At 45.8% G+C, this 26,085-nt stretch overlaps 1 protein-coding gene across 2 annotated transcripts in view; it reads left to right on the forward strand.

The window, feature by feature from the left end:
* Positions 1 to 1,800: 1,800 nt before the first annotated feature.
* Positions 1,801 to 26,085, forward strand: part of DOT1L (DOT1 like histone lysine methyltransferase) — a 69,832-nt gene continuing 45,547 nt past the window's right edge. For both annotated transcript variants that reach the window (XM_076359587.1, XM_076359586.1), the window contains exons 1-4: positions 1,801 to 1,945; positions 20,529 to 20,572; positions 23,111 to 23,185; positions 25,406 to 25,469. In XM_076359587.1, coding sequence (XP_076215702.1) covers positions 1,865 to 1,945; positions 20,529 to 20,572; positions 23,111 to 23,185; positions 25,406 to 25,469 — 264 coding nt within the window. In that variant the 5' untranslated portion in view covers positions 1,801 to 1,864. The remainder of the gene's footprint in view (positions 1,946 to 20,528; positions 20,573 to 23,110; positions 23,186 to 25,405; positions 25,470 to 26,085) is intronic.

Below are 26,085 nucleotides of genomic sequence, written 5' to 3' on the forward strand. Positions count from 1 at the left end.
GGGCTCGTTCCATTGCTTTAGTGAACTGTGCACATGTTGTGCTGTCACACGGGGTGCTCCAGCCTTGCACGGCCGCATGAATGCTGCATGAGAGCCTTGCACCGTCACACGGGGTGCTCCAGCCTTGCACGGCCACCCGAGCGCTGCGTGCCAGCCTTGCACCATCACACGGGGTGCTCCAGCCTTGCGCCGTCACACGGGGTGCTCCAGCCTTGCACGGCCACCCGAGCGCTGCGTGCCAGCCTTGCACCGTCACACGGGGTGCTCCAGCCTTGCACGGCCACGTGAATGCTGCGTGCCAGCCTTGCACCGTCACACGGGGTGCTCCAGCCTTGCACGGCCACCCGAGCGCTGCGTGCCAGCCTTGCACCGTCACACGGGGTGCTCCAGCCTTGCACGGCCACCCGAGCGCTGCGTGCCAGCCTTGCACCGTCACACGGGGTGCTCCAGCCTTGCACGGCCACCCGAGCGCTGCGTGCCAGCCTTGCACCGTCACACGGGGTGCTCCAGCCTTGCACGGCCACCCGAGCGCTGCGTGCCAGCCTTGCACCGTCACACGGGGTGCTCCAGCCTTGCACGGCCACCCGAGCGCTGCGTGCCAGCCTTGCACCGTCACACGGGGTGCTCCAGCCTTGCACGGCCACGTGAATGCTGCGTGCCAGCCTTGCACTGTCACACCGGGTGCTCCAGCCTTGCGCCGTCACACGGGGTGCTCCAGCCTTGCACGGCCACCCGAGCGCTGCGTGCCAGCCTTGCGCCGTCACACGGGGTGCTCCAGCCTTGCACGGCCACCCGAGCGCTGCGTGCCAGCCTTGCACCATCACACGGGGTGCTCCAGCCTTGCACGGCCACGTGAATGCTGCGTGCCAGCCTTGCACCGTCACACCGGGTGCTCCAGCCTTGCGCCGTCACACGGGGTGCTCCAGCCTTGCACGGCCACCCGAGCGCTGCGTGCCAGCCTTGCACCATCACACGGGGTGCTCCAGCCTTGCACGGCCACGTGAATGCTGCGTGCCAGCCTTGCACCGTCACACCGGGTGCTCCAGCCTTGCGCCGTCACACGGGGTGCTCCAGCCTTGCACGGCCACCCGAGCGCTGCGTGCCAGCCTTGCGCCGTCACACGTGTGTGGCACCGCAGCCTCGTCCCGTTACCTGTGCGCAACGTGCCGGCCGTGCCCCGTCACGCAGAGGGCTCCAGCCTCGCACGGCCCCCCCCGAGCGCTGCCCGCCGGCCCTGCGCCGTTGCACGCGCGTGGCACCGCAGCCTTGTGCCGCCGCCCGGGCGCAACGTGCCGGCCCTGCCCCGCCGCCCCCCTCCCCCCCGCGACCCACGCCGCGCCTCGCGCGCCGCCCGTGGGCGAGGAGCAGAGCCCGCGCCGCCCGGCACGCGCTCCCCCGCTACACCCCCCCCCCCCCCACGCCCCCCGTCGGCGTGCGGCGCGGGCGCGCGCGGGGGCGGCGGCGGCGCGCGCGGGGAGGGCAGCTGAGGACAGGGGGAGGGAGCGCGAGGCCGCGCCCGCCTCCGCCCCCCGCGTCTGGCGCGTCGGTCGGGCCCGGCCCGGCCCGGCCCCGGCGCCTCATTGTGCTTCGCCTCACGCCGGCCCAAGATGGCGGCGGCGCCGGAGAGCCCCGCGAGCCGCTAACGACAATAGAGGGAGGCGAGGGGAGCGGGCGCCCCCGCCGGCACCGGCCTCCCCTCCCCGCCTCTCCCGCCCCCCTCCCCCCCCCCCCCCCCCGCCCCGCCGCCGCCGCCGCCGCCGCACCTCGCACACGCCCCCGGCCGGGCCCGGCCGCCACACCCCACCCCGGCCGGCCCCTCTAGCATGGTGCGGGGCCGCCGCCGCCTCCTTCTCCGGCTGCCGACATGGGCGAGAGGCTGGAGCTCCGGCTGAAGTCGCCCGTGGGAGCCGAGCCCGCCGTCTACCCCTGGCCGCTGCCCGTCTACGTGAGTATGGCCCCGGCCCGGCACCTGCCCCGCGCCCTGTCAGCGCCGCCCGCTCCCCGGGCCCGGCCACCCGCGGCGGCCCCGCTCAGCGCCGCGGGCCCCCGGCCCCAGCCCGCCTCCCCCGGCCCCTTCCCTTCCCCGGCCCGCCGCGGCTCCCCCCGAGCGCTTTCTGTCGCTCGTTAATCAGTCTGTTAACGCGTGCCCTTCCTGGGAGCGGGACTCATTCGCGTTATTTATCCGGTAGCGCTTCCCATGCGGGAGCACCCCCGAAGCCGCGGGCTGGCGGGTGAGGGGCTGCCGGGCTGGAGCCTGCCGGGCTCCCCAGCCCGGGGTGCTGCCGCTCTCCTGGAAGTCAAATCCCCAATTTCTTTTTATAATTGGTTGACTAAACTTAAGGGCGGGGAGGAGGAGGACTGGTTAATGAAAAGTTTTCGTGTTTTCCTGAGCCCGGCTCGTGTAACTGGTTAATAACCAGAGCCGCTCCGAGCGGGGTGAAATCGGGAGGGCTTTCTGCCTGATAAACGTCGCCTAAATTACCGACGGCTTCGGGTGGTGGGGGGGACCCCCCCCAAAACCGGTGGCGGGAGTGGAAATAAACGGAGGAGAAGCGTTAATTGCGGGTAGGGAAGCAGGGCTTTGCCTTCGGTACGCGGTAGCGGGGCTGCTGCTGTTGCTTACGTTTCCCCCGAACGAGTGCCCTTGCAGCTTCTCTTTTATTTAGTCTGAACAGAATTCAAGTCAGGTTTGTCAGTTGATGTCAGCCGTAATCCGCATGCTTTCAAATACAATGTCACTTCTCCCTGTTTAGTTACGTGAGTGGCGGTTTTTTTTTTTTTTTTCGAACTTGCCTGACTTTTTCCTGCCTCTCCTGAGCCCCGAGTGAGAGATGTGTGACCTTGATAACAATGTCCATGTTCGAATTGGCGAAAATCTCACGAGAGGCGAAAGGCTTGAGAGGGTTTTGTTTTTTGTGTGCGTGTAGGGTTTGTACCAATCCTTGAACGATTTTTCACCCTGTTTGTAGCACCTTTGAGAACAGTTTGTAAAGGGAAAAATCTCTCTCTATATATGTTTTACTTGGCCTGAGTACTGTCAATTATTCCTTGCGTTTCAGGCTTTGCTCTTGTACATGTGCTGCTTCACGGGGAGAACGTGCTGGGACACACAGGCTGGGGCAGCTGATATTGCCGATATTGTTGCTCGCTTGGCAATCGTAACGTGCTTGTGTCTGAATGATTAGAAATACATGGCTTGTGGCAGGGGAGATGGCAGTGTATTCGTATCTGCTGCCTGCCTTTTGGTGCTGTTGCTGTATCTGTGGTTTCCAAAACATCCTCCATGTATGCTGGCGTGCTGTTTTTGTCGGCTGCTCCCGGAGCTGGAGCCTCCAGCACACACTGGTTAATGCAGCCTTTCCTGTTTGGGCAGCTCTGTCATTCGTGTGTGTGTGTTCGCGGGCGCGCGCTCTGCTTAAATTGACAGAAACTGAAAGTACAACGATGACCAGTTCAGTTTTCTTCATGTCGCCAAATATTAACTTGTGTCTCCAAGCAGGTTGCGTGAAGTATAGGTTAAAGATTACATAGGTTAGAGATTAATCTGGAAGGAAGGAAGGAATGGTTTTATGTACATTCACAAAACTCTCTACAGGCTTAAAAAAAAATAATCAACAAACAAAATGACAGCCTCCAACCTCCTCCTCCTACCCCCCCCCCCCTTAAAATGTGCATTTTAGTGTTGTTTGCAGCATGGGAAATAAGGATTTAGTTAATTTAGGAAAACTTGAGCAGCCGGTTCTGAAGATGGCAGAGTACATAGATTTTCTTTTCCAGTTAATCACAAACGCAACGGGCAGGGGAGCTTATCCACATGTGCTCTCTGTGTGCGTTAAGAAATACCGCAAAACACGAACATCCTGCCATTAAACCAGGCTCTTTGCGTTGCAAATTTTTCCACAGTAATACAGAAGTGGATGGTTCATCTGGAGCCAATCAATATTCTGTCCTGTAGTTTTGGTGAAAAGATCGCGCCGCATATTACAGACGCGTGCGCTTGCGTGCGTGGGCACGCATGCATACACACACGCACGCCGCTTGCAGCTCTGGCCTTTGCAGCAGCAGATGAACTCTGGAGCTGTAGAAATAAATCCTCCTCTCTGTACATGGCAGTGTTTGGCCTGCTAACGTTGTACTCTGCTGAACTGTAGACTTTCTTTCCCTCGTTGGCTCAGCCTTGAGTTGGCAGCAGGGTATATGTACCGTTGTGGTTTTAGAGCTCAGCTCTGTTTGACGTAAGCAGAACATTTCTTAGTTTCACCACTCTTTCTGCTGCTTGGTTCCTAGGAAGCAAGGTGGGATGCCTGGGGTGGGGGGGGAAATACACTTCAAGTAGTTTTATTTAGGAACGTTCTTGCTGCTTCCCGTTGTATGCTGTGAGGTATATTTTCCAAAGAGAGCTGGAGAGAAAGGGGAGGGGAAGCTCACAGTCCTTGCTAATTATTTTTGGTGAGAGCACCAGGAATGGTGGGGGATCATCTTTCCCAACATCAGAGGCTGAGTGGTATTGTAGACCTGCTGCTTGATGAACACCGCTGCGTGATGTAACCCTGTATTGAGTAACTTGGCTATTTTTATGCTCTTACTACATCTTAAATTAGTGGCGTCGGTATTGCTGCGTAAAAGGCTAAGGGTCTAATCTCTCGTATTAATGGACGCCTGGATTAATAACGTGTCTATTTATTGCAGGACTGCCGCTTATTTCGTGTATAATAGGAAAAGTGGGGTCTCTTCAGACTGCTGAGTTTGCATAATAGCTCAGCTGACAAACTGGTGCTTGTTGGGATGCTAAAAGAGCCTGGGAGGGTGATGTGAAACATGTATTTCCCTATGAGTCTAATTAGGGCCGTGGGAGGAGAGAGCATTGGTGTTGCAGATACAGCCTCCCACTGGCTTACATACAAAACTGAAACTATGACTCTTTCCCCCGCCTTCTGCTTTTCTCAAAGGAAAGGCCACGGTTTCCTAATGAATACATGGTGAGCAGTTCTGTCCGTAGCACACTGTGATGAGTAAGTTGAATAGTGCATGGTGAGTAATCTCTCCTCATGACTCACAAAATATTTTCTGATGTTGACCTCTGTTTTTATGAGTGCCCTGCTTAATCAGAGCTGAAGTGAGTTTATTCTTTTGTATGCCGTTTAACTCCTCGACTCCCACATACCTGCCCCATTTTTTTGCTTGCGTTAGGTTGTCAGAGACCAGTGATACTGCGTTAAAAATTTTAATTTTGGTATTGGGTGAGATACAGGCCTGGGTAAAGGAAGTACGTTAGGTGCTCAAATGGGTGAGGGAGCGGAGTTAATGGATCTAGGTGGTCTTAAATAGGCTAACGCCAATAGGGCATGGCATTTGTAGTCATACTTCAAGTATTGATATGCACGACCTGGTACTTATTACTTAGCTCTGATGGATACAAGGGGTGAAGTTCCCCTATAGTTCTAAGACTTGCAGATGTTTACGTTTACTCCAGAGAATTGTCCTTAAATTGGTTCATTCTCTTGTCTCTGACTTTTACTATAGTTAAATCTGAATATTTATTAGGTTTAAACATGGAGATTTTTCATACCATGATAAGTTCTGCCTAATCTGTGAGATGTTTGAGGTTGTACTTTGAACTCCTCTTGACAACAGTTCCTGCTTAAGGAGTCCCAGCCTACTGCGTGTGGGGAAAAAAAGGTGTGTGGGGTGGTTGTTTGTTTGTTTGTTTTAAATCTGGATCAGTTCCACAATCTGGTCTGGCATGGTTCTGCTGATACATCTCTGTCGCCAGTGGGGATTGCTTGCATACAGAACGAGCAACAGGAGGCTTCCGAGCTGCTGAAGCTGATGATTGTCACCAAAATCGATGTTTGCTAAACTGCACCCTATTGCAACGGACGAAGTTTGTGAATGTGGAAAAGCCTGTTTTCTGGTAGCACGTGCATCAATAAGAGGACACTGTGGTTCCTTTATCTCCTCTCCTTTAGGCTTGCACTGAACAGGTTCGCAGTGTGATCAAAGTAAGCGTCAATGCTGACAAAGGAGGGACGGGGAGGCACGGCCAGGTGATGAGAGGAGGGTGGGACTGGTGTTGACTCTGCGTGGCTTACGCAGTTGTGGCACTGGGTCCTTCACCCGGATGGCTGCAAATGACTTGCTGCCTGTCATGTTAAATAGTGTGCAAGCCCTTTCAAGTTTCAGAATTAGACATCTGCCTGTCTTGCCTTGCTCTTTTCATCTGGTAGGCCTTCCCCTTGTCCGCCTGCTGAATAGCATTCCCCTAAAAGATAACTGCAAACCTCTGTGTGTGTCAGATTTTTGTGTGTTGTGTTCCCTCCCCTCCCTCTTTGACTTGTAAGGACTAGGCAATTGTGTTGTGATAGTGCCTGGGAACTCCTCCTGCAGCGCAGGCTGCTGACGGGCAAGCCACTGTGGATCCCAGAAGGGTTACACTCTGGGTATCTTTTACCAGTTTTGTTCCTGTCTTCCAGCCTGGAATCTCAGGCCCTTGACTCTGTCCCAGGAGGGGACAGTCCTGGTTGTGCCATTGTGCACATCTCACCAGGGTGAGGTACCTCTGCCGTGAGCTGCTGAAGCTTAAGCCTCCAAATTAGCAACTGTGACGATAAGTCTGGCTTGAATAATTCATTGATTTGTCTGTGTTCCTCCTCTTTGCTGCTGACTTTCCACTTAGCTGTAATGGCAAAAAATTCTCGTTGGCTAATTGAGTGTTGTCAGAGCATCACCCTGCAGCTGTTTGAGAGGTGTACGCGTGTCTGCTACTGAGGGGTAATGGGATACAAGCTTGATAATACTGGGCTTTGTACAGTGGAAGGGTGCAGTGTGTGTCTGGTGTGGTTTTTTTCTTTTTTTTCCCCCCTCTCCACCAGTCAGTGATACAGCTGATACCATTCTGTCACCAAAGGAATGTGCTGTGCATGAAAAGCTCAAGGGCAGGCAGTGATAATGAAAATCACAGCCCAGCAGGGAGTGTCACCTTTGAAATTAAAGATTGACGGTAGAGATGAGTAACAAACCTTGTTTAAGAATTTAGGGCTCTTTTTGTGTGTCACTGAGCTTTACTGGGAATAGTTTTTCTGATGACTAGCTTTGACTTCTGAGACAGTGAAGTAGGTGTGTGAGCAGCTGCTGATGTTGAGTGCCGTAGCGTAGTATGGTAAGATCAATTTAGAAAGGTCCTAAATTGGACCTAAATTGGTCCCTTCGGTGTTGCACCTAACCTGCTGGAGCTGCAGGCCGCTGCTGAGGGGTGGTCCTGTGCCTCCTTTCCCCCAGCCACTTGCTCTTGCTGTTTCCCCTGCACAGATCCAGCCCTTCCTTACTACGTACTCCATTACACTCTGGCAGGAGGAGCTGCTGGAAAACAGTTTCACGTTTTGCACGTGCGTGTGGTTTTGCCCTTGGATCAGTTTGTGCTGGAGGGAGAAGGTGGGGTGCCGGGGGGGGGGGGCATGGTGAGGCTGTCCCTTTAGCCGCTCTCTGCAGTTCCGAAGCGTGGTGGCAGACCCTCTGTTGTGCTGCTGTGAAGCTGGGGGGGGGGGGGCAGCTCTCTGAACTGGATCGCTGAAAATATCTGGGCTGGAAAAAAAATGTTCCAGTGTTTTCACAGCCGGCCCCCCCCTCCGCCCTGATCTGTAATCTGACTCACGCTGCCTTCCCAGGGCAGCGGTGCCGGTACAAAGGAGGGGGTGGCGAGCGGAGGAAACTGTTGAGCTGGCTTTGCCAGGCAAAACCTCCTCACACCCTGAGTAATCGCCTAGAAATTCGGCAGCGGTGGCAGAGGTTAGGGGATTTTCTCTTAATAGATGCTGTTGATGCAGCTTGTTGGGAAATGTTTGTGGGGATGACTAATTACTTATAGAAACTTCTCTAGTGAAGAAAAGGTTTGAAAGCTTCAGCAGATTTCCGATTTCTCAACACCTCTCTGTCTTCCCCAGTTCTTAAAAAAAACGTGGAGTGGCGAGAGTGAATAGTGTAAAACTGGGAAATAATTGACTTGGTCATTTCAAAAGTACTTGGGTTTGCTGCCCAGCAAATAAACAGAAGCAAATAACAGAGTTGGCACGGTTGCATAATTTTTCTGTACTTCCTTGCTCTCATGAATGCCAAAAGGAACCCAGCAATGTGCTGTTGGGAGGTGAGGTGGCCTCACAAGGCGAGGACGACCGTAACCATACAGCGTTTAATTGCGCAGCACGTGGTTGTTACAGAATAGCAGTTTTCTTCTGGGCTTTACGCTTTGAAGTATAACTTGCCATGAGTGACAATCGGTACTTGTTCAGTTTTCAGACTGGCTTTTGTTCAAAGTTCTGACCCGTTGGATGCAATATAAATCATGAGTTCAGTTAACATACACTTTTTTCCTAGTATTTCTGGATGGAAAGTAAAAGTTGTTCTCTTGTATTGCATCTTAAGACCACGGTACTCTTTATTTTTCATATAACTGAATTATCTGAAAGGTAACTGTTGAAAGACAGAGGAGCTGTTCAAGATTGCTTTCCCCCCCCCCCCATCAGCAGATGAGTGAGGATTAATGTTCCTGTCCTGGCCAGAGTTCCAGCAGCTCTGGCAATTCAAATTTATCTGCCTAAAATTCACCCATCAGTTACAGTTGGACACAATATTGAAAGCTTTTAGTGTGCCAAGGGAAATCCATGCCACCACGCGCAACTCCAACTCTTGTCCTTCATGGCAGCCTTAATATATATGGAGATGATTATCCTTTCAAGTCTCAGATATGTGACTGAATTGTGTTTCTCCTGGGAATTTAGGCAAAATATCTTACCTCTTGGTATGCAAGATTTATGGGAAATTTAATCACCCTTCTCCCCAGACATCCATATGTCTACTTTTGTACTCTTCCTTCTTTCTTTTTCTCCTTTCATACTGCCTTGCTTTTTTAATTCCTGCTTTGAGTTAACCTTTGACTGTCTGATTAAAGCTTTTTACCCTAATGATCAAGACAAGGACCAGAGGTGGGGTGCTTTTTTCCCCCCTTACAGTGTATCTATCACAGATTGATAATCATAAAGTGTCTCAACATATTTAAAATATTTTTGCTTAATTTATTTTCTCCTTCCTAACAGAAGGATCGACAGAAGTAAGAGAAGTTCATATTAGGAATCGTGAACTTACTTTCATAGTAATTATTAAAGATAAGACAAAACTAACTCTGAAGAGGAACAAGAAATAAAACTGAATATTCAATGTTATTTGCCACACGCTGCTATAGTTATCAAATTGCGTAGGTACTATTTTTAGAGCATAGGAAGAGGGTGAGTATATTTTACAGCAGGATGATGGCTTCATAGATATGAACAGATCTATGAATAACGAAAAAGTTCCTGTTCTGAGTATTTTGTTTTGTTTCATTTCATGAATGAATGAGAGTTTCCTAAAAGTCTACACTGAGAGAACTTTTTAGTGTTAGATGAAAAATCTAAGGAACTACTGAAGACAGCTAAATGAAGCATTGGAAACTTTAAAAAACTAAAACACTACAGAAAGTTCCAAATAAGTTTCTTAGTAAAAATTAATGGGATTTAATACTATTCCTGCGATTGAGAAACTTTCTGGTATTTTCTGTGTAGCGTGAAGGGCAATTTCCTGAGGTTTTGGCATTAATTTGTCATTTGCTACTTAGAGCTCAGCAATATTATTGGTGTTTTACAGTATATACTTCTGAAATTCTGGAAAGTTTGAGCTTTTAAGACTGCTTTTTCATTCCTCAGCTGGATTTCCATTGGGTTGCAGGTGACTCCCTCTTGTTTGCATATCTGTTGTCAACAAATCCCTTTGGTAGAGAGAGATCAGGTGCTGGCACAGCGTGGCCTCTGACCCTCTGAAGCTGGGGATTTGGAGTCTACGTTGATCTCAGTTTGGCTTCATCCCTGCTTGTTAGAAGAAATAGCAATTTGCAACGTATGAAGAATACATTGTAATATTGTGGGGTCATTTACAAGTCTTTAAAATGGAAGCTTTTTAAAAAGGTTGGCACTTGGAAGTTCATGTATGCCGTTCAAAGTCTGCACTGGGTATGGCTTGTTTTGCTGCTCAGCAGCATGAGTTGAAGCTTATGGGGGGAAAACCACAACTTTTTTTTTTTTTTTTGGCACCTCACAAACCATCTTTCTTTAGGAGCTCAGTGGGCTTCAGAAAGAACACAAGGTTTTATTGCTGACTTCTGTTATAGCAGAATATTTATGCGTGTTAAGCAGGAGAAGGATTTCTGAGCTGTCCAAGATCGAGTATCTTTACAGAATGTGAAGTTGTTTAAGATGTTATTGTCCTGCCAGTGGCCTGCAGGATGCTTCCCTTCGGCCTGCCGGTTTTCTGTGCAGGAGGTGGGATCAGCTGTTCAGACAGCAAATGCTGACCGAAGAGCTAGGCTGTGCCACAAGCTTCCTCCCAGCACCCACCAAGGATGTGGGAAGACTGTGGGCTTGAGAAAGAGCTGGTAGCCACTTTTGGCAACAGCAATTTTGGGACTGGATATTCATCTCTACCAGCAGTAACCCTTTGCTTAGGTTTCACATAAAGGTTTGTTTCTGGCAGTGTGGATGTATATGGCTGTTTTCTTCTCTGCTCCCCCCACCTCTCCAGTTACTGCTGCATGGGAGGGTTATTTCTTTATTAACACAGGCCGTGGTTCATGGTTAGTTGAAAGTTTGAAACTGGTATGTCTGCAAGTAGAAATAACTCTTGCCATCTCTGTCCACTTGCTGTTGTGTCTAAGCTGCCCTCACCCTTATAATAGTGTGTTTGTACACTGGTGTGGTGAACTGGTCAGGTGAAAGGTAACTAAGCCAAAACACCAAAAAGGCTTAGTTTTAGCTTAGGCCTTCCCTGACTTTGCTGTGTGCATGCACAGGCGCTGCTGGCCCAAAGCAAGAGGTGGCTTTCAGGGAAGCAGTGGCAAGGCAGGTGGCTGTGTTGGTTTAAACTGTTTGTGAAATGAAACGCCTTTCTTGTTGACTTGAGTGAAAGCCCAGCAGTCTGCTCTGTCCCAGAGTAAGCAAACACATAATGCTTCTTCAGCTGCTGGAATAGCTACAGCATCTGCATGTTCCCTCCAGCTGTCGTATTGTGGGAACAGTTTACGATTGCCTAAAACTTAACTGAAAGGGCAATGGGATATACCAGTGCAAGGTACCGTTTTACCAAAACAGTTGCATTCCCCTATATATCCTAATATAAACATTTTGGATTTTTTAAACTAGTCTGTCTTTTTGCATAAGGGAACTACTTCTTACTTATGTCTGGGCTATGTCTGGTTTACGCACGCTAAAGCCAGTAGGTCATCCTGCTGTAACTGTCCCATGTGGATGTTGCCTTAGACACTCCTGCAGAGTGATTGCATGTTAATATATTTATACAGCCCCTCCTACACACTATCATGGGAACCATTCCCTCTTGCCTTTGTGCAGTGTTCGTAGCAACAGTTGGAATTGCTGTGTGGAAAGGCAAAATGGTTTAGGTGGCCACAATGAAAGCGCAAGTCCCTGTTGCAACCAGATTCACAACTGTCTTGTCTACAAATTCTGGATCACCTGTACTCCTGCTATATAAGGATTACCCAGAGCAGTTTGGATCTTCTTTTCTACTGCTTATTTCCTTTGTTAACTCGGTAGTTTTAGTATATTTTGGATCTTGGGCCAAACTTTTTTCTTTAAAAGTCCTTATGTAGCTGTTAAGGAGGCCATAATGCCCTCCATGTTTTCCACTTAGTTTTGTGTGACAGTAAACTTACTAACTACTGACACTACATCAAACTTGTCTGCTCTCTTGCTGTGTGGGAGATGGGTTTCAAAATGCAGTCTTGGTAGCTCTTGCTTCCCTCGCCAGCTCTCTGAGGCTGGGAGGTCAAGAACGGACACAAGCTGTTCTCTGCAGGAGATCTCTTTTTATATGTACTAATATATATATACGTATACTTGTGAATGTCCTTATACTGTCTTGATTAAGGGAACAACAGTAATTGGATGCTTCAAAGAAGACTTTTGGTTCTCGTCTCACTCGGTAAGAAAACTTATGCTTTGGTTGTTGCTGTGGAAGCTAAATGACACAATCTTGATTTGGGATAAAATCTGATAATATTAAACAAAGTCTAGCTATATAATATGAAATATTGCACAGAGCAGACTTTCCATTTTCCTTACTCAAAGTGTAACTAGCACTTGAGCATGAGACAAAGAACGTAAAATGTGAAGTGATTGAAGGCACTAGCTGGCAGGACTGCGGAGCTTGAGATCTTGTCTTTTGTTCAGCTGGCCCACAGGCAGCTCTTTGCCTCTGTAGCAGCTGGAAGTACTTTGGTTTTGGCTTTTCATAGGCTCTTGTCAACCACTGTTTGCAGGTTTATTGAATATGGACATGCTCTGGACGTAGAAGCTGTACTGGTGAATCTTTCTAGACAGGGTGTAAATTAAGTTAAACCCTGGGGGAGGAGGAACACAAACTTCTGACAGGCTGAAGGCGGTGGTTTTGAGAGGGCATCCATGTGCCATGCAGAGTGCTGGATGCTTTCCTGGTTCCTGTGGGGAAGCTGCAGCTGCAGTAGCTCACATTGCCTTTCTTGGTGTCTAGAGAAATGCTTATCATCCTCCACAGATGGAGGAAACCTAGGGGACATTAAAGAGGCACTTGTCCCACTAGTCTTCTGCGAGATTGATTGGCTTTTCCTAATCCATCTTTTTGATCTCTGCTAACCATCTTGTCTCCAGCTGTGACATCCTCTCCTTTGGATTTATGGACCACTGCCTGGGGAGAGAGCTGCCACTACAGGCGACCAAGCTGTTCTTTAAAACCTGGGGCTAGTGAGACTGACCTCTTTTGTTTTGCAAGTTAAATAGATCATATGCAGATCAGAATTTGGCTAATCAAAATGACTTCTGTTAATTCATGAATGGAGTCAGTGTTACATGGTTGAAGTGTTGGAAGCAGAATTGTATCTAAGACAATCATTAAAAGGTACATGAGTGTTGCCGTTGATTTATTTGTAACTAGCTTGTTTCAGATTTTGTTTTCTCTGAATTGTTTGGATTCATCTGGTGGACAGTGAAAAACTCGTAGGAGATCTCTTCCTCCTGCTTTGCAAATGCTTGACCACAGCTTGTTTGCACATTTCTGAAGAGCTGCTTTGGTCACCTAGCCTGTTTTTGAGGGAGGAAGTGCGGTCTAGTGAGTCAAACACTAAACTTGCTCTGCAAAGGTAAGGGTTGGTTCTGCTGTGGGACAGTTTAGTCTTGGGCAGTCAAAGCTATGCACAAAAATGTTCCTATCTATGAAGAGTAGATGAAGGGTCTTAAAGTTCTGTGTATGGTGCTTTGAGAGCTACTGATTGGAGGCGCGTGAGCTGTATTTCTTTCTTTCAAGACCTCATCCAGATTTTCAAACTATTTGTTCTCCTCTCAGGTTTGCAGGTTTGGGCTTTTTGCTACCTTTCCCGTGTAGCACTGTGTAGACTGATCAGATCTTACAAGGATCCCACTTTGCATGTGGGGAAATAAAATTTAGAAAACTACAGTGTTCACCCCCAAGCCCCAACTTATGCTTATCCCCAAGGATAAGCATAGTTTCCTAAGAAGGACCTAAATATAGAAAGATGTGAATTTGGAAGGGCACTAGGGGTGTTGTTCCTTGCTTCAGGCAATGACGGCTGCCCAATTTAATTGAATGTGTTCTTTGTGTTTGATGAAGAAACATAGAATGTTTAAATCTGTTGCTTTAGGTTAGAGATTCACTTTAGAGTATGAATTGTTGCACTGTGAGATAACTAGTCCTGAACAAATACACCCAAGAGTCTAGGATACAGTACTGGAATACAGAATTATATGAAAATAGTGCTGTTAAGATATCCTAAGGGATGTTAAGCTGAAAAAAAAATGTAACCAAAACAGCCACACCTGGTGGAAGAGTGTGTAGTGCTTTGTGTTCAGGGTGAGTTACAAGCCTTCATAACAGCTAGCTTGTGGCAAAAATGTAGCAAATTGTAATTTTCACTTTACCTTGCTCTTGAAGAGTGTTCTGCAAACACTTTCTGATTCAGCTGTTTTTATTAGAAATTTGGTGCTTCATAGAACAAAGTTATGTATAGATAACTGAAATGTCTGGTACTGTTCATACCATGCATTGTATGATCGGGGCTCCTTTATTTTTCTTATGTAGGTGTTAGAGTAATAGCTGTGATTACTACTGAGAATTTGTAAGTTCTGGTCATATTGATGATTTTTTTTTTTTTTTTTTTTAAATTTGGGTTAACAAACAAAGAGTGTGTGATTATAGAAAACTATAATGATTGCACGAAAATACATATTTGGAAAGAGCTTTTGGCCACTGCCTTATTTGGCCTTTAAAACCATGTATAGGGCTTCTCATATCTGCAAGATACAAGATGTCTTTTGTACAAAGAGGGCTGGCTGACTCGAGCATTGAAGCATGCAGAAACGTTCATTATCCTTTTTTTTTTTTTCTTTCTTTCTTTTTTCTCCTTTCCCCCCACCCTGTGGTCAGAGAGCTGAGCCTAAACTGCAGGAAAAGGTCCTAGCTGTGAACAATCGGGATGGGAAACTTGTGGAGAAGAGGTGAAGGGAAAGATCAAACTCTTAAAAATTGCTCTATGGCCTAATCTCCATGTCCTAAAGGGCAAAACCACTAATGCAGCTTGTTGATTTCTGTAGGAGGACTCTGCTTGGCATGGTGTGTAAGCAGGAGTCATACATGCTGGTAGGGCTTCTGGGCACTAGTGTACTAAAAGTAATAGCAGTGGGTGTGTTTCTGGCTTCAAACTCTGAACTCCTGTGATTAGAGTTGTAGTAACATGTGGATGGAGAAATCTGTTTTAAGAATCAGAACTGCGAAGCTGTTCGGTTGTACTGGCTGAAACTGTTCTCCACTGTTTTCCATAGAAAATTGGATTCTTTTACAAGTGACTTTTGAAAAAGTGTCTGTTTTCTTTCCATTATTTTTCCAATGAAATGTCGTGGCAAAAACTGAATTTTCTCTGGGAGCTCACGTTTCAATTTTAAATTGAATGTTTAGGTTGAAAATAAGAACCCTTTATAATAAAAGTTCAGCAGGAGAGAATTGACTGCAATAACTAACTTTTAATGTCTGTTTAGTTTTTTTTTTTTTAATAAACTTGTTATGAACAGCTTTGGTCATTCTCAATAACTACTATAGACTGCAACTTTTTACTTTAAATACTTAGTGCATAGACCACATTAAAGAGAGAAGGTCTTGTCTCATGAAATAGCTTCTATTTATGTGGCTCAAGATTCCAAGGGCCTCTCAAACTACATAAATATAAGATCATTGCAGAAGTACAGCCAGACCAACGAGCAGCACGTAGTATGCTTCACATCAGTGTGTAGGGGAGGAGGGAGGGAGGGAGGGAGAACAGCTTGGAACAGAGTCGGAGGATGAATGGAAATCCTCTTCGTGACAGAGTGTACCGTGGCATCATCTCGTGACTGCGAACAGAACCGATATGCTTCTTGAGACTTGTCCAAAAGACTTCTGCACAGTGTATTTCATGATTGATAGCCAGTCTGTTTGTAGGAGGCTCTTTACCAGGATATTTTACTGACAAAGCATTGCGAGTACGGATGCAGATGCAGCATAAAGCTGTGCTCTCATGGATGACTGTTTGCCAAAGTATAACACAACATGCTTGTATAATGTGCCTGCACTAGAGGTGTAGCTGGCATGCTGGTGTTGGTCATGGGTCACTGCAGCCTGAAAAAAGAAAAAAAAGAAAAAAAAAAAGAAGAAAAAAAAGAAAAAAAAGAAGTAGGTGTCTGAATTGGAGATGCTTCAGGCCATCTAAGGCACCTGAAGGTGCACAAGTCCATGGGACCTGATGAGAGCCATCTGCGGGTCCTGAAGGAACTGGCAGATGAAGTTGGTAAGTCACTATCCATCATATTTGAGAAGTCATGGCAGTCCAGTGAAGTTCCCACTGACTGGAAAAGGGGAAACATAACCCCCATTTTTAAAACGGGGGAAAAAAGGAAGACCTGGGGAACTACAGGCCAGTCAGTCCCACCTCTGTGCCCAGCAAGATCATGGAACAGATCCTCCTGGAAGCTATGCTAAGGCACATAGACGAGAGAGAGGTGATTTGAGACAGCCAGCATGGCTTCACCAAGGGCAAGTCCTGCCTGACCAACCTAGTGGCCTTCTATGATGGAGTGACTGCATCAGTGGACATGGGAAGGGCTACAGATGTCGTCTGTCTGCACCTCTGTGAGGCCTTTGACACGGTCCCCCACAACATCCTTCTCTCTAAACTGGAGAGGGATGGATTTGATGGGTGGACTGTCCGGTGGGTGAGGAATTGGTTAGACCGTCGCATCCAGAGGGTAGTGGTCAACGGCTCAATGTCCAGATGGAGATTGGTGATGAGTGGCGTCCCGCAGGGGTCCGTCTTGGGACCAGTGCTGTTTAATATCTTCATCAATGACATAGTGCACCCTATTGATTGCAGTTGCAATCAATTGATTGAGTGCACCCTCAGCAAGTTTGCAGATGACACCAAGCTGAGTGGTGTCGACACGCCGGAGGGACGGGATGCCATCCAGAGGGACCTGGACAAGCTGGAGAAGTGGGCCCTTGGGAACCTCATGAGGTTTAACAAGGCCAAGTGCAAAGTCCTGCACCGGGGTCGGGGCAACCCCCGGTATCGATACAGGCTGGGGGATGAAGGGATGGAGAGCAGCCCTGCCGAGAAGGACTTGGGGGTACTGGGGGATGAAAAGCTGGACATGAGCCAGCAATGCGCGCTCGCAGCCCAGAAGGCCAATCGTATCCTGGGCTGCATCCAAAGCAGCGTGGCCAGCAGGGCGAGGGAGGGGATTCTGCCCCTCTGCTCTGCTCTGGTGAGACCCCCCTGCAGCACTGCGTCCAGCTCTGGGGTCCTCAGCATAAGAAAGACACAGACCTGTTGGAGCGGGTCCAGAAGAGGGCCACAAAAATGATCAGGGGGATGGAACACCTCTCCTATGAGGAAAGGCTGAGAAAGTTGGGGTTGTTCAGCCTAGAGAAGAGAAGGCTTCAGGGAGACCTTATTGCAGCCTGTCAGTACTTCAAGGGGGTTTATAAAAAAGATGGCGGCAGACTTTTTAGCAGGGCCTGTTGCGACAGGACAAGGGGGAATGGCTTTAAACTAAAGGGGGGTAGATTTAGACTAGATATAAGGAAGAAATTTTTTATGCTGAGGGTGGTGAAACACTGGAACAGGTTTTGCCCAGAGAGGTGGTGGATGCCCCATCCCTGGAAACATTCCAGGTCAGGTTGGACGGGGCTCTGAGCAACCTGATCTAGTTGAAGGTGTCCCTGCCCACGGCAGGGGGGTTGGACTAGATGGCCTTTAGAGGTCCCTTCCAACCCAAACTATTCTATGATTCTGTGATCTTTAAATGTGCTGGGTTGACTGTTGGCTGAGCCGGGTGTAAGGTTTGTCAGACTGCTGTGGTTGCAGCAGAGCCATCGGGAATTGCCGTCAGTCCCTGCCAAACTGCTGGTTTCAGTGTTCATCCACTGGGTCCGTAAAAGGATCCGTGTTAAAGCTGCTGCACTGAGCTCAGTTGCATGTCTGGCCAAAACCAGTGCATCTGCTTGAAAGGATGATGGGCAGAGGCTGATGCTGGTTGGAGTGGAGTCTGTGGTTTGGGTGAGGTTTTTATTCAACTTGCCTTTTGAGTTGCTGAAGACTCTCTATCAGTGTCATAAACAATTGCATGAATACAGATGTGATGACTGGTGCTGTTTAATGTCTATTCTTATTAAATCTTACAACCGTAATGTTGAAGTGGGACTAAAACTTTCTCTAAAGAAAGGGAAACAGCTCTGTATTTCTTTTAGATCTGTTTTCCCGCCTTCCCTCCTCCGTTTTCCATGGCCTTCTCCGCTTTGAAGAAATGTTAGGAGATCATCTCTGATTTCATTTGCAAGACTGGCATGACATCTTGGGAGCTTGTCTACTCGGACAAAGTGTGTTAGTTATAGAGTATAGTAAACTTGGTAAGTGTTTCAAGATGAGAAGTTTAGCAGCAGTAAATGTGGAACTGTTTTCAACTTCGTTATTCCTAGATAATGACACAAACTAAACTCAGAAAGGTCCCTTCTGGCTGGAGTTTCCACTTGAGGTTGTGTTAGTAAAACCACTTGCTTAAATTGGACGATCTGTAGTTGTAGATGTGCATTGTGATTTTTTTTTTTGAATTTTTTTTTTACTTTTTAACCCAAGACAAAGGAATCTGTTAATTGAGCAATTTTGGTCATTTATAGAGGCATTTTCATGAAGACCTATAGGACAAGGGGTTTCTCTGTGTATGCTGCTAGCACTGAAACTGTCCAAACCCATCAATAAAGAATATAACTTCTTCAGAGAAAATCGTTATGCCAGAATAAACATGAATTCACTTTTCCGGTATAATGTGCTTATGTTGATAAAGCATATTCTTACTATACAGGAACACAGTTTACTGGAAGAGCTAGATCAGCCCAAGGGCTTTCTACTGTGATAATTCTGCGTGTAGCAAAAGGTGAAAATTTATAGGGGATGTTTATGGATGAGCCGACTGTCTTGGGTTATTTTTATACCTTGCAGATTAGAAATGAAAAGAAAGAGAAGTCTTCCTCCTGTATGCTTTTTCTTCTTTTATATGTGCACTGAGAGTCAGGAGCAGATTTTAGTTCAGTTGCTTCCCTGTTTTCTAGGCCAAGATTTATCAATAGAATTACTTACCTGACATTTCTGAATTTAAGCTGGGTGACTGTTTATTGGTGCTGTTGGTTTCTGTTGGATTTGGGCTGTCCCAGTCCAGGCCCTGAGCGAATGCTGTAGACTGGAGGAAGCACGACCCCAGATCTGTTCTGCATGGCTTGCGATGTTCAGGGCGTTTGCGTAGCATCGGCATGTTGTTATGAAACATGACCAAGGTAACGTTCAGCTTCTAGGCCACTGTCTGTTCGATCCCAAATGTTGTGATTACTTTTATGTTGGCTGTTTCTCCTTTTTGATATTGTAACTGGAATGTTTTGTTTTTCTTTGATTAGCCTCTCGTGTGACACCTAGATATGGGATAAACTTTTTGCATTCTGAAAATAAAAGCTTTTCCTAGTAAAATAGGAAGTGTTCCTTCATACCTTTAATATAACAGGCTTCAGGAATGTTTGCCTTTCTTTCTGTCCCTCTTAGTCATGAGACGTTTATCCGGGTATCTAAAGGGCTGTTTCTTGCAATGAGAACTTCTACAAGACTGGCTGATCCTAAGTATATAAACTGGTTATACAGGGGAAATCTGTTTCCTCATGCAAATATGAAAGCTGTGATACTGATGGAAAAAGCTTCCATTTGACTTATATCACGTCCTTCCATGTCCTGAAGAAATAGAAATAATCCCAGACGTTTTCTGTCATCTGTCCATTAGTGTTTCTCTTCTTCCATTCCCTCCCTTCCCCTGCCCCCAGTCCTCTGTTTTCTGTTGCCTGTCCCTACCCTTTGCTATAGAATTTCCCCCGGTAACTCTATAGAAGTGACATTTCTGCAGCAGAAGACAAGGGAAATTATTTGAGAGTGAGTGAGCCTTTACACTTCTAACTCTGGAAGGTCCCTAGATACTAGACACCTAATTAAAAGGTCAAAGCCACTTAAAGAAACAAATGTCTAAATATAACCTCAACTTTGTGCAGATGGACTCTGGTAACTAAGGCTTCACAAAATGGATACAACAATATATATAGGACCTCCTGTAACTTCCCTAAAATAGAATTTTTTGTAGCATGGTGCGTATCCATGCAGCTCCAAGGGCTTTATTAGCAGAAATTTGGAATGGCTTGCTAAACTCACTTGTGCTTTTGTTGCTCCTGACTAAACTCCCAAATTAAAGTCAACAAACATCTGTGCCTTAGTCTAGTGTATACTTATAATGCACAAGTTTTAATGTGTTTTGTGCATATGTGTTTTGTTTTTCAGTTCATGAAAAGGTCTGCATATTCAGGCCTCTTTTTTTTTTTTAATGTGCTGTGAGGTGTTTTTTTTTTTCTACGCTGATATCCACTCCTACTGTTTATTTGATGCTTTATTTTAGAAAGCCATTCACTGTGCTAGAATCTTACTGCCCATATGGAGATGTGAGCATGTACCAGCTGCTAGGTCGATGTAATCAGCTGTTCATTGTGGAACTTGCAGTCAAGTACTTACTGCATACCAATAATCCTCAAGGGTATCAGCTACACAATTCCTGATTTCAGGAAATGACAAAGAAATGAGTAGAATGACAGTTCCTTCATGTAAATCTTCTGCTAGTCCATAGAAACTTGAAAAATGTATTTCCTTAAGCCTTATTTTTTCTTAGAGGGCTCATTTTGATGGGTTTAACGGCCTGGGTGGCAATCAAAGACTCCTTTCCTAGCATGCTTGCCACCTGTACTCTTAAAAAGATTGTGATTCCTGTAATCTTCTGACAAACGGCACATCTGATGTCTCTTTGAAAACATCTCTTCTTTTCTTTTTATTTCAGGACAAACACCATGATGCTGCTCACGAAATTATTGAGACAATTCGGTAAGTGTTCAATGCAGACGTGGCTAGAACCCTTTCCAGTGTCTTACTGCATCTCAGTGAACGGGTGTCTTGAGACAAGATATAAAAGAGGGCAGCAGTTATAATTTAGCAGCTCTAAATTATTTTCTAAGCTGAACTGATATTGTTGCAATACAAATCTCCCTGTCAAAGAGACTTTGTTTTAACTTGCCATATTCTATTCTCTTTTGAACAGAATTAAAAATGAGTAGTGATACTCAACTTTGGTGCTTATGGCAGTCTGTACTTGATATTTAGAAAAGCAAGGTTAAGGAAACATCATTGGCATGATGTGTTAAGTTCTGGTCTTGCATATCCTCTTCCCCACCCTCTCCCTTTCCCCTTGTTGCTGTGATGTTGCAGCATTGTTAGCATTTGCATTATTTGGGAATGATGTCCCTATTAGCATTCCTCTTAATTCTGCTGATAAAGTTGGATCAATGTGGGGAAAATGGGAGGATAAAGGTGAAAGACAAATATGAAGAGTAGGAAGTCTGAGCATTTCCCAACACGGGCAGTGGTTATGACATGGCTTGCTGTTATTTCAGCAGGATTAGGAGGTGACTTGCTGTAGAACAACTTTTATTAAATGCTAACACCAATTCCCCAAACACCTGAGGGATGTTGATGTGTTATCCACATTCGATTGTTTAAAAGCTGCTCTTGTTAACTGTTTTAGATCCTTACCATACAGGCTTCCCTCGTCTGAGGGCTGTATCTGCAGCAGGTTTTAATGGTTGGATGGTGCAGATACAAGTGAAGTACAAAGAACGGTGTTTTATTTGCATAGCCACCTGAGCTTGAAATTTGGTCAGTTGCATATGGCCTAGGAAAAGGTAGTGAGCCTTGTTTGCTCCCAGCGTGAGAGTGAGAGCTAAGTGCTTGCATGGTAGAGTTGATCATGTCACTTATATACATGAAATCATAGCATTTTCCCATGGTCTGTGGTGGGAGAGAATGTGTAATGGGGCTAGGGGCTACAGCTGAGAGTTTTTCTTCTAAAGAAATTTCTTTTTCTAACTACAAAACCTTGACACAAGATGCACTGCCACTGCTACTTCCAGTTTACTTGTACTGATGTTGATAAGATTCTGTGCCTTGGGAACTTGTGGCATCATTTGTCAGTATGATTACTGAGAAGAACCTTTCTGAAGGGATTTAAACAGACGTGGTGCTGAAAGTGATTGCCAGAGTCATCGGTGGTAGTGCTTTGTGTGCTACACTAGCTGAAGGCAAGGGGAAAACTGTGTTAGAAAGCAGTTGGGCCAAAGTAATGTTTCACAACTGTGTTTTAAGCACGATTGCAGTGAATACAGTGTGTTAGAAGGCTTTCGTGCTGCCTTTGCCTGCCTTCTGCAAAGTAACCGCAATGCAGTTATGAAAGTGGTGGGTAAAAGAATGCAAAGAAGTATTTATCTCTTCAAGCCAGTGGTCAACAACTGTTGACTGTCCATTTCCCTGTTCTAAGAGAAAAAAAAAACTTGCAGAGATCAGAGTCCTGACGTTTTTAGGGAGGTGGGAGATATTAGTCAGAAGAGAGTCAGCCATAGATACAGAAGTTCTGTTTTTTACTTGCCTATATATTTATTTGATAAGGGTGAATCAGCCAGAAGGAACCAGAACTGTTGGAGCTCTAGTCGTGGGTTGTTTTTTTTTTCTTCACCATTTTAATAGTGAAGCATGCATCAAGGTGCATGAAGAAGAAACTCTGCTGTTCCTATTGGAATTCATCCTATGACATGCTCTGAGTTTTTTTGATGATAGCGCTTTCCCATTTTGATGCTTTTGGAGGAAAGTGTGTGCAAAGCTTACGTGGCTTTTAAGTTGTCCTTGAAAGGAATTAATCTTCCTACGTTCCAAGAGTGAAGATCTCTTCTGTGAGATGCCATTGTCAGATGCATTGCAAGTGGGTGTGCGCTTTCCATTTCTAATGGCAACAACATATGGGGCTTTGTTAACTCAGCATGTAAAAGGGATCTTTTATCAAAATAACTTTTGAAAATCTGTTTTGGGTTGGGTCATGTAAGGTGTAAGAGCAGTTTAGAGCACTACACAGAGGAGAATATCCTTGCAATGAATGGATGGTGGCATTGTTTTGGGCTGCTGTAGGAAATGTCTTCTTCACATTCAGCTTTGTCAAAGCTTGTTACAGTATCAGCGTTCTTTCGAAATATTGCACTTCTGCATTACATTTTATGTTAGATTAGCATCAGCCCTGGCTTTGAGTATTTTTAGATGCGTTGAATACATTTATCACCTCATTTTGAAGTTGTGCCATTTCAAGAGACTTTACTGCCAATGTCTATGGGCACCTTACTGTTTATTCAATACAAACGCGAACTATTGCAGCTTTCCAATTAGCATTTTGCGATGTCTGCCTTACTCCTAACAATATTGTGGTCTTTCAGGTCTGCTGCAGTATTCTGTCTTAACATACCGCAATGCCAGTCTAGAATTGAGACAGACTGCCTTATACTTAATTGGAATGGTTTTTATTCGTTACTTCTTCTCTCTTTCCAGGTGGGTCTGTGAAGAAATCCCAGATCTCAAGCTTGCTATGGAAAACTATGTTTTAATTGACTATGATACAAAAAGGTGAGAGGAATATTTTTTTTTCCCACCAGGAGGACAGGCCAGTATGGTTTATAGTGAATCAGTTTGTAACTGGTTATTCTTAGACACTATGAACTGAAGTTTTCTTTTAGAACTGGCTTCAGACTCTGCAGTGTTATTTTGGTAGGAAATGTGTAACAGAAATATTGGCAAAGGCTGTTGGATTAAGGACATAATTGGAAACTCCACACAGCAGAAAGTTGAGCTCTGGTGTACATTGGAATTACTCACTCCGAAACAATGATCGGTATTTGCGCTGTTGGACTGCGTCCAGTGTTAGGAATCTGAATGGCACTGAGGTTTCTACTTTTGTAGTAACTAAGAATTCCTGTTTAGAAAGTGGCAAGCCAGAGCTGTCTGTCAGCGCCATGTCCTCTGCCTGCTGTGACTGTGGGAGGTTAACCTTCCCCATCCCTTCTCTGGGTAGGATTCAGTGCAAGCGGGATGCTGTTTGGGCGGGGGGCTAAATTAAAAGGTAAAATACTCATACCGCTCTTCTGGGCAGTTAGAAGTAATTTTAAGATGCTTGTAGTTACATGTGAATACCTATTCCACAAACAGCTTAAAATGAATGTATAGTATGTGGCATTCATCTTGAGGCCGGGAGAGGCAGATTCTGACCTGTGGTATATCCGTGGAGAGGTCTGAGGTTCTGTGTGTTGACTTGGCTGTACTGAGACTGGAAAAAGAGATGACCCTCAAGTGCAGTTTACAGAAACCTCCTTAGCTGCTTTCATGGCAAAGACTGAATTTGTTCAAGTCCACAGCATGACTAAACTTTTAGAATGAGGTTTACAGATGGAACTGCATTGCTCTAATCACTGGCTATTGTCCTGAGCACCAGATACTTGCATCGTGATGTGCTTTAAGGTATTGCTTCCTCCTCTCTTAATTTCATTGTAATTGTTTCATTGCAAGACTTGTTGGTCCCTCTCTTCCTCCTGAAAAATTCAAAAGGAGAAATCGGGGTCGAGCATTCCTTGTCATCAAATTCATTAATTTGGATTTGTGAATTACTCGCAGTGACTGCAATGCTGTAACTTTTGTAGTTCTGGCATCCTCACTGGGCACGTGTGGTCGGCAGCAATACCGAATAAAAGAGAAACCCATCTGTTCCCAAAAGTCACACCCCGCTTACCTTTCTGCAGCTTTTCAAGGAAGTCATAAACCTGTAATTTTGGTAATGATTTTAGTCTTTTTAATTCCTTTGAAAAAATCTGTCAGAAAAATTACTTGTAGCAGATAATGACGCATGGATGTGAATAAAAAGCAGTGGATTATAGAAATGCACGTGCTGTGCAGACAAAAACCCATTTCAGCCTCTTGCTTTGTCTTAATGTGGAAATAAACATGGGCAGTTGAAAGCTCGAAGTGGAAGTCAGCAGTACTCCTCGGAGAGGTGTCCTAGCCAGCGTAGTGGTAATGAGGATCACAAGAGACTGAAGAGCCACTTCCTCTGATGTCCCCTGGTCCCCCCGCCCCCTTCCTGATTTGGGGGTGGCCATGATTTAATTATCTTACTCCTGTAACCCCATGGATTGTTTTTTTTTTGCTGCTGCTTTGTGGGTCTGATTACATAGCGGATGATGTTCCTAGTAATATCTTTTCTTCCCTGGCCTGAGATGAATTTATTTAATCCTCTCAGCTTCTGTCATTAAGGCATCTGCCTGAATTGACTGTAATCCCAACCAACCCATGAAGCAATCAGTATGCTTTTCTGATGGGTGAAATTTTAGATTGTGTCCTGGGTCTGTCTGCATTTTCAGTCCCAGAGTTAATTTCTAGAAAAGTATCTACTTGTCTCAGGACTGATTATCATGGAGAGATGATGGAACAAAGGAGAAAAATTTACAGATTTCTGTAAATTTCTGTGCAGCTGAGAATATGGAAAAGAAGTAATGGGCTATGAGAATACAGAACTTTCTAGTAAGTCATACTTTGAGTTCAGTCCTTTTTCCATTAATTAAAGAAGCTAATATTATTTGTGATGTACTCCTGGTCTACTGGGGAATTTTTTTAAAGGAAACTGTATACAAAGTCCTAAAGCTGTGTGTGTAATTACGTGTTCTGCAAGAAACAAACCCTAAATAGCCACCTACTTACAGTATGTATGATGACAAAAAAGCGCAAGGTTGTACCTGCAAACCTGCTTTTTAGAGCTCTCTGTTTTTAATTGACCCTGCGTTCTTTCTCCCCACGTAGCTTTGAAAGCATGCAGAGGCTTTGTGACAAGTACAACCGAGCCATTGATAGCATTCATCAGTTGGTATGTATTTACCTTTGTTACGCGCCATGATGTTTATCTAGCTGGTTTGAATTCACATATAGTGAATAATACCCAGGAAAGCGGTGACTGACTTAGCGCTGGATTATATGTGTTAGTCCAGGTGCATCACCAGTATTCAGCACTTCCATTCTTTTGGGGAGTGAGTTAGTCCGATATTAAACCTTATTTCCTTGATCACACCTGGGCAGTCAAGGAGTTAGTATTGGAGGGACATTCTTATAGGAGGAAAAGAAAAAAACCCCACTTTTTTCTGCCCAAACTGCAGATTTGTAAGCTATTACTCTTTAGTGCGCACTTCTGGCGCCATTGTTTTGGCACTTTGAAATAGCTGAGTTACCTTTAGGGGGAAGAAAAAGTTTCTCTGCATTTAGTGTGTAGATGTTTCACGGGGATTTATCATATAGATTTACTTTTGCATGGGGAAATCTGTGGCTTATGGGTACTTAAATAATCCATATGAACTCTCCTGTGTATTGTGCAAATGATCCATGGCTTAGGAATTTCCTTGCTTGCCACTCAGTTCAGCTGCTCTGTTCTGCTGGATCACTCTGGCAAAACTGGAATGTAATCTCTCTTCAGACCAATTTAACAAGCT

Source organism: Aptenodytes patagonicus, chromosome 25, assembly GCF_965638725.1.
Source record: "Aptenodytes patagonicus chromosome 25, bAptPat1.pri.cur, whole genome shotgun sequence".
NCBI classification, from domain to species: domain Eukaryota; kingdom Metazoa; phylum Chordata; class Aves; order Sphenisciformes; family Spheniscidae; genus Aptenodytes; species Aptenodytes patagonicus.